The 13,694-nt window shown below is 38.2% G+C and overlaps 1 protein-coding gene across 2 annotated transcripts in view; it reads right to left on the minus strand.

Moving 5' to 3' along the window:
* The window catches only part of CADPS2 (Ca++-dependent secretion activator 2), a 571,469-nt gene that overhangs the window by 53,616 nt on the left and 504,159 nt on the right, over window positions 1-13,694 (minus strand). For both annotated transcript variants that reach the window (XM_011937408.1, XM_011937407.1), the window contains one exon: window positions 13,323-13,397. In XM_011937408.1, coding sequence (XP_011792798.1) covers window positions 13,323-13,397 — 75 coding nt within the window. The remainder of the gene's footprint in view (window positions 1-13,322; window positions 13,398-13,694) is intronic.

Raw genomic sequence — 13,694 nt, forward strand, 5'->3', positions numbered from 1 at the left:
TATATATATATATATAAATAACATGATACAATTGTCTCTTTCACATCCTCTTTGTGTGAATCCAGCTGTGAAACTCCTTATTTGAAGCTTTGTTCCAGCTGACTCCTAAAAGGTCTTACCGGATCCTGCACACCTATAGGAAGGAGGGAGAGTGTTTGACAGCATGCATTTATTCATAACATACCTTGTTCTGCAAAGTGTCTAGGACAACCTCTAAAATAGCACACCTAGACCAGATGTTGGTGAATTCACCACACTGTTTTCTCTCACTGTTCCTTTTCACTGTTACCCCACAAATAAAGTGAATTATTTTACTTTGCGTCTCTCTCTGCTAAAGGCTCCTAAAATTGTATGCTATTCCTTTTGGGCACATACTTGGATTTGAACAGGTGCCTTCTGAACATATGGCCTTGATCCAAACAAGTAAATTGAGTAAATTTAATGAAATTAGTTTCAGCAGGCTAAATTAACAAGAAATTTTAATTACATAATGTAGGCAGTCAGATCAGATTTATCTTCTATCTATCCTATTCTTAAGAGAAATCCAGGGGAAAATATTCTAAGTTACCAGAAACAGAGAGAGACAGAGAGAGAGAGAGAGAGAGAGAGAGAAAGACAGACACAGAGAGAATATATATACACTTGTATATCTGTATCAATACAGTTGGGGGAAAAGTATATATTCTTTCCTGAATCCTTTTTTTTTTTTTTCAATAATTGAGAATCTAGGAAGTTGGACATTATAGAAATTATCTTTTAATTCATACCCGGAATTGACTGAGGCCCCTGTTCAGGAGTGCTTTCTGAGAGTTGTCATTTTTTCACTCTTGGCTGTGTTAACCATATTCTTATTCTAAGCCTTCCCCCAGTTTTTCTTTGGCTTTTTTTTTTTTTTTTAAGACAGTCTCACTTTGTCACCCAGGCTGGAGTGCAACGGCATGATCTCAGTTCACTGCAACTTCTGCCTCCTGGGTTCAAGTGATTCGCATGCCTCAGCTTCCCGAGTAGCTAGGAATATAGGTACATGCCACCATGCCCGCATTTTTTTTTTTGCTTAAAACAACAAATATTTATTATGGTATAGTTCTGTAGTTCCGAAGTCCAATAAACGTTTCACTGGGCTAAAATTAAAGTGTCAATAGGGTTGAATTCCTTTCTGAAGGCTTTAGGGGAGAATTTGTTTTCTTGACTTTTCTAGCTTCTTGCCTGCGTTTCATGGTTCATAGTGTCTGTCCTCCATCTTCAAAGCTGGCAACATAGCATCTCTCTAATCCTACTTTTGCCATCTCATCTTTTTCTCTGATTCTTTTCTTTTGCCACCTCCTTCCCCTTTTAAAGACCTTGTGATTACATTGGGCCCACCTGAATAACTGAGTTATCTCACAGGGTTTTCCCATGCTGGCCAGGCTGGTCTCAAACTCCTGACCTCAAGTGATCTGCACACTTCAGCCTCTCAAAGTGCTGGGATTACAGGCGTGAGCCACTGCACCCAACCTTGGCATTTTCATTGCTGTATATAACGTATCACATTTTCATCTACCTGACTCAGAGTTGCCCCACCCTTTTACTCTAGCTGGACTCTACAAGCTGGTCTCACAGAATGTTTGCATGGAGGGACCCACAGGCTGGCTGGTACAACCCAGATATAAAAGGGACACAAGAAGACAAAGGTGAAGCCACTCTTTCCCTCCTTGGTCTGGCTAAGTTCTGCATGGTGTTGTGGAAAGGTCACAGGCTTAGGGACCTCAGGGCCAAATCCTGGCTCTGCTGACATCTATTGAGTGACCTTGGGCCTCTGTTTCGTCATCTGTGAACAGGGAGGCTGGACTGATGACTAGTCCTGCCTTGAAAGATGAGGCCATCCAGGTAGGGCCCCAGGCCTCCTTTCCCTTCTCAATCAGACTGACATCAACGCTTTATTTGATTGGTGTTACCTTTTGCAGTGCTAATATATATTTGAGACATTAATATATTTTATAAACATTTTTAAAGCATATAAAAGTCTCTCTTACAAACTATAAAAATGTTTGAAAAGTCCCTAGTAGATGACCTCAGGACTCTTCCAAGTCCAGCATTCTATGTGCTATGAGTTTCTAGAGCCTGGAGACAACAGACGCAGGCCACCAGCAGGTTCTATGCAGATATGTGCATAGGACTTTTGTTCTAGATTGAGAAAAGGCTGTCAGTTTTTTTAAAATCCAATAACCCCACTTTTTCTGATGAGGCAAATGAGTCATGTGAGGAGACTCAGCTGGTAACATTAGAAAATGGAACTAGAATCCAGCTTTTCTGATGATGCCACACTTCGGTTGGTTTGATTTTAATATAAAGTAGCAATAAATATGACATTTCTTATACTATTTCCTTGGTAAGATTTAATGCTCCTAATTTTTTCCCACGGTAAAAATTATTGAAGTGTTTTTCTGGCTTTTCCCCTTTCTTTTAAGGTTACTTCCCCTCTTTTCCATAGGTGTTCCAGTTACAGCACCTTGGCCTGAGAACAGTGGCTGCTGATATAGTACTGTTTTCAATTATTGAAAGCTTATAATCACATCAGTATTTTGACCCCATATCCCTCCTCTGAGCTCCACATCCAAATAGCTAATGTCTTCCTCGACATCTCCTCCATCAGGTGTCTCAAAGGCAGCTCAATCTCAACATGTCCAATACTGACATCATGGTCTTTCTCTCCAAATCTGTTTCTCTTCCAGGACAGCCCACATTCGGGAATGATACTAACATTGAGGCCGTAAACCTAAGAGTACTCCTTACTATTTCCCTTTTCATTGTACATCTTAAATATCTTTGGATTAGTTCACCAGAGACCAAGTAACAGCTTCTAGACTACCCCCTCTCCAATCTGTTTGCTACAGGCAGTCAGATGAATCTTCTTATAATGCAAATCTGATTAATTCCCTACCCACACTCTCCAACCTTTCAGTGACTTCCCATTGCTCTTGGGATAAAGATTTTAAGCTCCTTAGTACTTCCTACAAGCTTCTGCTCACTTCTGCAGCCTTGTCTTGCTCGAGGTCCTGGTTTCTGCAGTTTCTCCTACTTAAATGGTCCTTTCATCTCCTCCTGGTTAACTCTTTCATTCTTAGGAATTCTGCTCAAGCTTCACTTGCTTGGGAAAATCTTTCCTGTCCTCCTTGACTAAATGAGTCACTCTGTCACAGATAATCCTACATGACACATTTGTATGGGTTGCATTTTATGTTTGTTAGTGTGTCTTCTCCAAGGGTTAGCAAACTCCCTGAAGGCAGGGACCTTGTTGTTTTGCTTAGCACTGTATCCCTGGCATTGAGCATACTTTCTGGCACAGAGCTGCATCTTGAAACTCTACATGGCCTCATGGCTGCGAATTTAATCCTTTTTAAAAAATGAATGTTGTCCTTTTTCATTAGGGACAGAGTCACAGTATATAGTTTTATGCAAAGGACTTTATTTTATTTTTTAGGTTAGAGACAAGAACTAGAGTATTGATGTCAGAGCACATTTCTTTAGCATTTTCCAGACTTACTTTCACCTTTTCTTAATGCCACTTATTCAGGAAACACTCATTGGATTATATGACAAGCAGTGTACAAAGAATAATACATTAAAGAGGACTCAGAGACACACACATAACCATGAAGAAATGGCACAGAAAGTGGACACAGAGGGCACTGGGTGAGGAGAAGGCTAAATTTGCTTAGGAAGGTAAGATGTCTTCTAGGAAGGACAGCAAACCAAGACTTTTCTAGTTGAATTACAAGAATAAAGCAAAAAAGGGCTCTTCAAATAGGGGACAGAATTTGAAAAGGCACAGGGGTCTAAAAAACTGTGAAAACAGTAGAACTTTGGAATAGCTAGAGTTTAAGATGTGGGGGAGAGTGTTATAGGGACAAGAGCAATTATACTGTGAAGGGACTTGTAGGTGATGCTAAAAAGTTTTTCTTGTAGGTCAACCTTTCACAAACAATATTCTAAGGAATATTAATTCCTTCAAGATATTATTAGGAATTCTGCAATAAAGGGCCCCAGGACAGGTTAAGTGTGGGAACACTGCACTCTCAAACAGTGCATCATCCTGAACTACAAGGAATACAGTGTACCCCAAATGGGTTAGCAACCTCATCTCATGGGACATCAACAAAATTCAAGTACAAGGTGCGCTGAGATACAATTTAGGAAATGATGGCACAGGGAATAAGGAATGCCTACAACATATAAAGCATTGGCAAGAAATGGTCAAATCTATATTTTGGAAAGATACTCTGGCTTCAGGGCTATATTAGTCTGTTCACACACTGCTATGAAGAAACACCTGAGACTTGGTAATTTACAAAGGCAAGAAGTTTAATTGACTCATAGTTCTGCATTGCTGGGGAGGCCTCAGGAAACTTACAATCATGGCGGAAGGCAAAGGAAAAGCAGGCATCTTCTTCACAGGGCAGCAGGATGGAGTGAGTGCAAGCAGGGTAAATGCCAGATGCTTATAAAACCATAAGATCTTGTGAAACTTACTCACTATCATGAGAATAGCATGGGGGAAACCACCTCCATGATCCAATTACCTCCACCTGCTCCCACCCTTGACATATGGGGATTATAGGGATTATAATTCAAGGTGAGATTTTGGGTGGGAACACAGCCAAACCATATCAAGGGTGAAGTGGGGAACCATGGTGGAGATCAGTGAGGCAAAGTGGGGAAATGATGAGGGCCTGGAAGACTATAGTAGTACCAGTGAGAATGGAATGAGACAGAAAAGGGAGTGTTTAGGAGACTGACTCAAGGCCCTGATGTCCTCTTGTGTGACTTGCTTGAGAAGATTCTATAAAGACAAGGACTCTAGGATGACGAGATTTTACAATGAGGTGATGGGTACCGCCAATGTAGACAGCAAATGCAAAACAAGAGGCACCTGGGGTGGGGTGGAGGTGATGTGGTATTTGTAGACATTGACCTTGTAGAGATGTACAGAAAGCAACTGGAAATACGGGGTTTTAGGTGATTAAAAAAATGAGAGGAACAATAATAACAATATCAACTAATACTTACAATGTGTTGGCCACTGTTCTAAGACTCTATCTGTATTAACTTACTTACTATTCACTAACACTCATAAATGCTACTATCATATTACTCCTACTTTATATAGGAGAGGAAACGGAGCCATAGAAAGCTTGTTTAAGTAACTTGACTAAGATTAGACAGCTAGTGGAGGAGTTGAAATTTGAACCCAGGTCTGAAGTTGGGCTTTTAACGACGATTCTGCACTGCCTTTTACATACAGAGCTGGGAATCACAAGCATAGAGTTAAAGCTGGAAGTGTAAAAGTCACAGAAATTTGTAGAAAAAAATTCAATAGAGGACCAATGATGGTGGCCCAAGAAGAAACAGCACTTAGTTGCCGGTGAAGAGAGAAGGGCACAGAGAGGGAAGGCCAAGACCTTTTCTAGGCACATAAAATGTGTATATAGTAGGGAGGGACACATACTGTTGAGTACTGTATGTGATTGAGAACCTGGGCTCGTTCTCATGTTACTTGTGAAAACATGCGAGGTAAGAAGAAGATATAAAGGTGGGCTTGAAGAGGAGAGGTAGCCGGGCGCGGTGGCTCAAGCCTGTAATCCCAGCACTTTGGGAGGCCGAGACGGGCGGATCACGAGGTCAGCAGATCGAGACCATCCTGGCTAACACGGTGAAACCCTGTCTCTACTAAAAATACAAAAAACTAGCCGGGCGAGGTGGCGGGCGCCTGTAGTCCCAGCTACTCCGGAGGCTGAGGCAGGAGAATGGTGTAAACCCGGGAGGCGGAGCTTGCAGGGAGCTGAGATCCGGCCACTGCACTCCAGCCTGGGTGACAGAGCCAGACTCCATCTCAAAAAAAAAAAAAAAAAAAAAAAAAAAAAAAAAAGAAGAGGAGAGGTAAAAAGAAGAAAGTGTAGTTTATTATTTTTCCAGATGTAGCAAACACTTTTATCAATATGCACAGAATAATTAAAATATGTGAAGAAATATTTGGGATATGAGAAATTCAGTGTTATTTTCATCTACTTTATGTTGAGTTAATTATTATGATATAAAAATGTCTATGACATGACTCTTAGAATTTGAGAGTGTAGTAACAGTTAATGTAGAAACCACATATTTTAATTTTTAAGGGCTGGTTGCTCTTTACAGATTTCCCAGAGATGTAGAATCAGTTAAGTGCATTGGATTAAGGATCTGAAGCTCAGAGGTTTGAATCCTGATTCTCACTAACTAATTAGGTGTTTGACGTGCATCAGTTTAATAAAGTACTTTGAGAATTATGTTCCTATCAGTGACTGAGGATAAGACTGCCCATTTCATTAGGGGAAAGAGTCACATTATATAATTTTATGCAAAGTACTTTATTTTGTGTTCATTTCATAGGTTTTGTAAGGCTTAAACCAAGTCACATATGCATAGTTACAGTGACTGTTTCATAGTAGGTACTTTAAAACTCTTCTAAAAAAGTCATTTCTTCCTTGGTAAAAACAAGTGTGAATAAACTATCTTATAGGCTTTTTTTTTTTAATATCCTGAAGTTTAAAGGTTTACATGCCAGTCTGGATGAAGATTTACCAGAGCAGTGTTTCTCAAAGTCTAACTCGTGGTTCCCTACTGTAAAATAACCATGGTGGCTGGTTAAACATGCGCGTTCCTTCCCCTCTTCCCAAACGTAAGACTCAGCATCACTGGAGACCGGGGTATGGAAATCTACATTTTAACAGCTTTCAGGTAATTTTGTTGTGTATGTGTGCTAACATTTAAGAATCACTGCCTTATAAGATGTTTTAGTTTTTCTTAATGAAATAAAACCACAGTCTATCCTGCCTGTGGACTCCGGCATCACGCCTGCGCACAAGCCCTAACAGCTGGCCCACACAAAATTTCTAGCTGGGGTGAGTGATGAAGGGCTTTTCCTGCTGAAGTCAATCTGTAAATAGGGGAAGAGGTCACTGTTTCTCTAAAGGCGCAGATACCAGTGTAAGGCTACAGGGATCATGAAGAATCAGGGAAACATGACACTATTGAAAGAATAAAATAAAGCTGACCAATAACAAATGAGACTGAATGTGTATTCAAAAACCTCCCAACAAAGAAATGGCTTCAAAAGTGAATTCTACCAAATATTTGAAGAAGTGAATTCCACCAAACATTTAAAGAAGAATTAATTCCAATTCTCTTTAAACTCTACAAAAACAAAAAACAAAAAACAAAAAAACCGGCTGGGCGCGGTGGCTCAATCCTGTAATCCCAGCACTTTGGGAGGCCGAGACGGGCGGATCACGAAGTCAGGAGATCAAGACCATCCTCCCCGTCTCTACTAAAAATACAAAAAAACTAGCCCGACGAGGTGGCGGGCGCCTGTAGTCCCAGCTACTTGGGAGGCTGAGGCAGGAGAATAGCGTAAACCCGGGAGGCGGAGCTTGCAGTGAGCCGTGACCCGGGCCACTGCACTCCAGCCCGGGCAATACAGCGAGACTCCGTCTCAAAAAACAAAACAAAACAAAACAAAACAAAAACAAAAACAAAAAACAGAAGAGGGAACACTTCCAAACTTATTCTATGAGGCCAGCATTACCCTGATACCAAAGCCAGACAAAAGATACTGCCAGAAAAGAAAACTACAAGCCCAGATAAACATGGATACCAAAATCTTCAACAAAATGCTAGCAATCTGAATTCAACAGCACATTAAAAAATCATACAGCGTCACCAAGTGAGATTGATCCCTGGGATCCAATGATGTTTGAATATAAGCAATTCAATTGTTATGATACACCACATTAATAGAATGGAGGATAAAAACCACAAGATCATCTCCATAGATGCAGAAAAACACTTGATAAAATTAAGTAATGTTTCATGATAAAAATATTCAAAATATTAGGAATAGAATGAAATTATCTCAACATAATAAAGGCTATATATGAAAAGCTCACAGTTGACATAATATTCAATGGTGAAAAACTAAGCGTTTTTTCCTAAAATACAGCATAAGGCAAGGATGCCCACTCTTGCCACTTCTATTCAACATAGTACTAGAAGTCCTAGCCAAAGTAAGTAGACAAAAATATAAAATAAAATAAGTAAAAAAGAAAAAGAAAAGAAACATAAGGCATGCGAATCAGGAAAGAACACGAAAAATTATCTCTGTTTGCAGATTACATGATCTTAGTATGTAGAAAACCCTAATGACTCTACAAAAAAGAACTGTTAGAATAAACAAATTCAGAAAGGTTGCAGGAAAAAAATCAACAAACTATCACAAGATCAGAAAACAAAACACCGCATGTTCTCATTCGTAAATGGGAGTTGAACAATGAGAACACATAGACACAGGAGGGGAACATCATGCACCGGGGCCTGTCAGGGGCTGGGGGATAGGGGAGGGATAACATTAGGAGAAATATCTAATGTAGATGACGGGTTGATGGGTGAAACAAACCACCATGGCCAGTGTATACCTATGTATCAAAACTGCACATTCTGCACACATATCCCAGAACTTAAAGTATAATAAAAAAAAGTCATTTGTATATCTGCATACTAACAACGAACTATTTGGAAAGGAAGTTAAGGAAACAATCTCATCTACAATAGCATCAAAAATAATGCAGCACTTAGAAATAAACTTAACCAAGAAGGCAAAAAACCTTGTACACTGAAAAGTATAAAACACTGAAGAAATTAAAGCAAACAACAAATAAACAAAAAAATACCATGTTCATGAATTAGAATAATTATTATAGTCAAAATGTCCATACTACTTAAAGTGATCTACACATTAATGCAATCTCTATCAAAATCCCAATAGTTTTTATAAAGTAATAGAAAAAGCAATCCTAAAATTAATCTGGAACCACAAAAAACTTCAAATAACCAAAACAATTCTGAGCAAAAGAATACACTGGAGGCACAACACTGGGCGCGGTGGCTCAAGCCTGTAATCCCAGCACTTTCGGAGGCCGAGACGGGCGGATCACGAGGTCAGGGTCGAGACCATCCTGGCTATCACGGTGAAACCCCGTCTCTACTAAAAATACAAAAACTAGCCGGGCGAGGTGGCAGGCGCCTGTAGTCCCAGCTACTCGGGAGGCTGAGGCAGGAGAATGGCCGAAACCCAGGAGGCGGAGCTTGCAGTGAGCTGAGATCCGGCCACTGCACTCCAGTCCGGGCGACAGAGCGAGACTCCGCCTCAAAAACAAAACAAAACAAAACAAAACAAACAAAATCCATTGCAAAGCTAAAATAATCAAAACTCTTGATTTTCGACGGTGTAGTGATGCAAAACAATGTTACTGGCATAAAAGCAGATGTATAGGCCAATAGAACAAAACAGTGAACTCAGAAATAAACCCCCACACATATGGTCAACTGGTCTTTGACCAGAGTGTCAAGAGAAAAGGATGGTTTCTTCAATAAATAGTGCTGGGAAAAGTGGATGTACACATACAAAAGAATAAAATTTGACCCTTGTCTTACACCATAAACAAATGGATCAACAAAACCATCAACAAAACACCATCAAGTAAAAATGGATTAAATAACTTAAGACCCCAAACCATAACACTTCTAGAATAAAACATAGGGAAAAAGGAAAAAGTTTCTTGACATTGGCCATAGCAATGATTTCTTGGCTATGATACAAAAAGCACAGGCAACAAAATTTTAAAAAAAATTAGATTATATCAAATAAAACAGCTTCTGCACAGCAAGGGAAACAATCAACATAATGAAAAGGCAACCTACAAAATGGGAGAAAATGTTTACAAACTATTTGTCTGATAAGGAGTTGACATCTAACAATAGCAAAAAAAAAAAATTAAAAATTAAAAAAATGAGCAAAGCACTATGTCTCTAACGAACATGTATAAATGGCCAACAGGTATATGAAAAGGAGCTTAATATCACTAATCTTTCGAGAAGTGCAAATCAAAATGACAGTGAGTTATTAGCTCACATCCTTAGGATGGCTTTTATCAACAATCCGAAACATAACAGGTATTGGTGAGAATGTGGAGAAAATGCCCATTGTTGGTGGATATGTGAATTGGTGTAGCCACTATGGGAAATAGTGTGTAGAATCCTCAAAACATGAAAAATAGAACTACTATATGATTTAGCAACCCCACTAATGGGTATATAGCTAAAGGAATTGAAATTAGTATATCGAAGAGATATCTGCACTCTCATTTCTCTGCAGCATTCTAATTCCAGACTTGGAAGCAACTTTAATATCCACAAGACGGGTGAATGGATAATGAAAATGAGTTATGTGCATATAATGAAATATTATTCAGCCTCAAAAGAAGAAGGAAATCCTGCCATTTGAGACAAACTGATAAACCTGGAATATATTATGCTCTGTGAAATAAGTCAGACACAGAAGATTAAATATTACATAGTACCAATTATATGAGGAATTAAAAGTAGTCAAAATAATAGAAGCAGAAGGTAGAATGTTGGTTTCTCAGGTGCTGAGGGGAGGGTGAAATGGGGAGATATTTGTCAAAAGCAGTCTCAGTTATGCATGATTAATAAGTCCTAGAGAGCTACTCTACAGTATAGTGCTACAGAAAACAATACTATTTGCTAAGAGAATTGATCTTATGTGACTGTTATCACACACAGAAATTATTATTTAAGAGGGCTGGAGGAAACTTTGGCAAGTGGTGGGTAAGTTTATGGTACAGTTTGAGGTGATGGTTTTATGATTATATACTTATATGGCTGTATACTTATCTACAAACTCATCTTGTATATATTAAGCATGTATACATTTTTTTGCCTGTTAATATATCAATAAAATGGTTTTAAAATATCATAATTATGGAGATTAATTTGCATCATCTTTTTAGAAAACATTAATTATTGTCATCTCTTACAGAAGCTTGAGATGTTTGGTTCAACCTATCAAGTAAACTTATTTTACACTTTTCAACCAAAGAATTAAAGATAAGTACTATTTGACAGCAGGATAAATTAGGCATAGAGGAAAACTATAATCTAGTGCTGATTTCTAAATATAATATCCAGTATTATATGAGGCTCTTTTACTCAAAATTAAATTAAAAATTTAATTTCTCAGCTTCACTAGCCACATTTCAAGTACTCCATAACCACATGTGGCTAGTAGCTACTGGTGGACTGTGCAGGTTATTTTAGAATATCTTTTCCTTACTTAGCTCAAATACACTATTTTAAAAATTAACCAGATGTATTTGATATAGAAAAATTTAAGTGTCTTACTTTGCCAGAAATGGATGCAGAGATGACATGCAGCCCCATCTGCCTTCTCTGTACTCTTCCTTCCCACCCCCAAAGCAAAACTTGTTGGACTTTTTCCTTGCTGCTTGATTAACCCTATATCATCTATAGCTAGCCTATAATTGAATGATGCCAATTATGCCAACTTCTCACAAAAGGCAATTTCCGCATGAGCACTACGTTCATGAGTTGGTTATATCTGCATAAAATTTCCCTGAAGGCCTCACAGAGAATAAGGTGCAAAGTTAAATTTATTTCACTGTAGTGGGTTGACTGTGTGGTGATGCAAGCTGCTGTGCTGGGCTCCTCAGAGGGTGGAAATCTCACTGCTCTTCCTCAGAGAGCTTGATTCTCCAGTGGTTCACCCCGTGCCTCCATGGTTTTCCTATTTTTTTTCTCTATCTATCCACTTGTTGGTGAGTGTGTGAGGTATGTGTATGTGTAGGTATTTGGTGCAGTGGTAAAAATCAGGAGAACAAAAATAAGCTGGTGAGGTGGTGTGATTCTAACATCGTTTTTCTTTGTGGTTGTTTTCTACTCTAAGACATGACACTAGATAATTTGAAAAATACAAAAAAAATTGAAGATGAAATAAAAAATGAACTATACTCCCATTACCCAGAGAAAAGCTCTGTTAACATTCTGGTCTTTATCCTAACAGTCTTTTTCCTATAAGATGCAAATTCAGACCATACTTTATACTTTTAAATATTCAGCTGTTTTCACTTAATACTATATTATGAAACTCTTCATTTACCATTGTCTTTGATAGTATCATTTCTTAATACAGATGTCCCATAATCTGCTTTACCTTTTCAGATGCCCCATAATTTGCTTTACCTTTTCCCTTATTAGAAATTAAGGTTGTTTCCAAATTTTGGTAAGACATAATATGGCAAATACCAATAGTATATATTTTGTGCATCTAAGTAGTATGACAAAATAGAAAAAGGTGAAAAGGTATTAATGTACTTGATGTATTTCCAAACTATTTTCCAGAACGGCTGTAACAATTTATACTCCCCTATATAGGAAAGGTGAGTGTCTCGCCTCACCTAAAATTGAATGTTACTTTAAAAACATGTATGCTAATTTGCTAGAGAAAAGAGTATATTTTACAGTTCACTTTGCATTCCTTAAATTATTAATGAGGATTAATGAGGATTAACATTGTTCATGTTCATGGGACATCTCTGTTTTTTTTTCTTTTCTAAACAGGATGTCTTTTGTCTGTTTATTAAATTGGGGGTGGTTTTACCTTTGCTTCTTGTCATCCTTGTTTTATGAAGAAGCCTGATTTGGGGCTTTTTGATGAAGCCTTGTGAGAGCATAGGATATATCTGCTCATAGGAAAGTACCTCTAGGAACATAACCATTCTCTTTGTTCATCCTCTTAAACTCCTGGTGCTCTCACATTCTCTCTTCCTTTCCTTATCAGCCCCCGATCTCAAATGCTACCCATGACCATCTGTTACACCTTAGTGGGAATCTAAATCATCTAATCACTAAATGAGGCGTCCACTGCTTCATCTCTACTTATACAGTGAAAGATCATAGCTTTTATCAAAGGTATTTTGAGCATCAAATGGGAAATCCTGGGAAACTCCTGGGCGTGGAGGACCTCAGATGTCACCCTGCGGCTTTCTCTGTCTGTCTCTGAGACCAGATCTACAGCCTTAGTGCTGTCGCCACCACAGATGGGCTAAATTCAAGGACTGATGGCTACTCAAAGCTCTGTGGAGTTAAATAGCAAGAGAACATGAACGTGACATAATAAGGTTTTACTGGAAGAAGAGTTAGTTTTAAAATGACAACAATTTTAGGAAAAGCCAAAATGTATTATATACAAAAAACAATCAAAAGTTGTTCCTAACCTTTTCTGTTCCTAACTTTTCTGAAAATTCTAATATTTTCCTGCCCTAATCTTTTAAACGACATTTTTTCTCAATTAGATATTTAAAAATATTTTAAAAAGTCTCCATTGAAAATTATTTTTCACTTTGATTTAAAAAGGAGAATAAATAATACATTACCTTTGAAACTAACAGTGAAATGATTTCTTTTACACTGTTGTCGATCAGGTCATCTATTTTTGAATGGTACTGTTGCTAGATATTAAAAGATAAAAATTCATTAGTTGACGTGGACACAAAATTTTTGTCATCAGTCACAAATGCTCTAAATCTACTAGTTATGACCTATCAGATTTATTTAAAATGATCATTTTGAACATTAAAAGAACAAAACCTTGAAAGTGATCCACCCAATCAACACTTTTCACATTGTGGTTTGAAAATTTTCCCATGTGCACTGTTGAGTTAAGCAGCTAATGGGGTTATTATTTAGATGAATCGAGTTCTTATTCTTATTCAGGCAGAGGAATGTGAAGGATACTTTTTGTCTTC

Source organism: Colobus angolensis, unplaced genomic scaffold, assembly GCF_000951035.1.
Source record: "Colobus angolensis palliatus isolate OR3802 unplaced genomic scaffold, Cang.pa_1.0 Scaffold163, whole genome shotgun sequence".
NCBI classification, from domain to species: Eukaryota; Metazoa; Chordata; class Mammalia; order Primates; family Cercopithecidae; genus Colobus; species Colobus angolensis.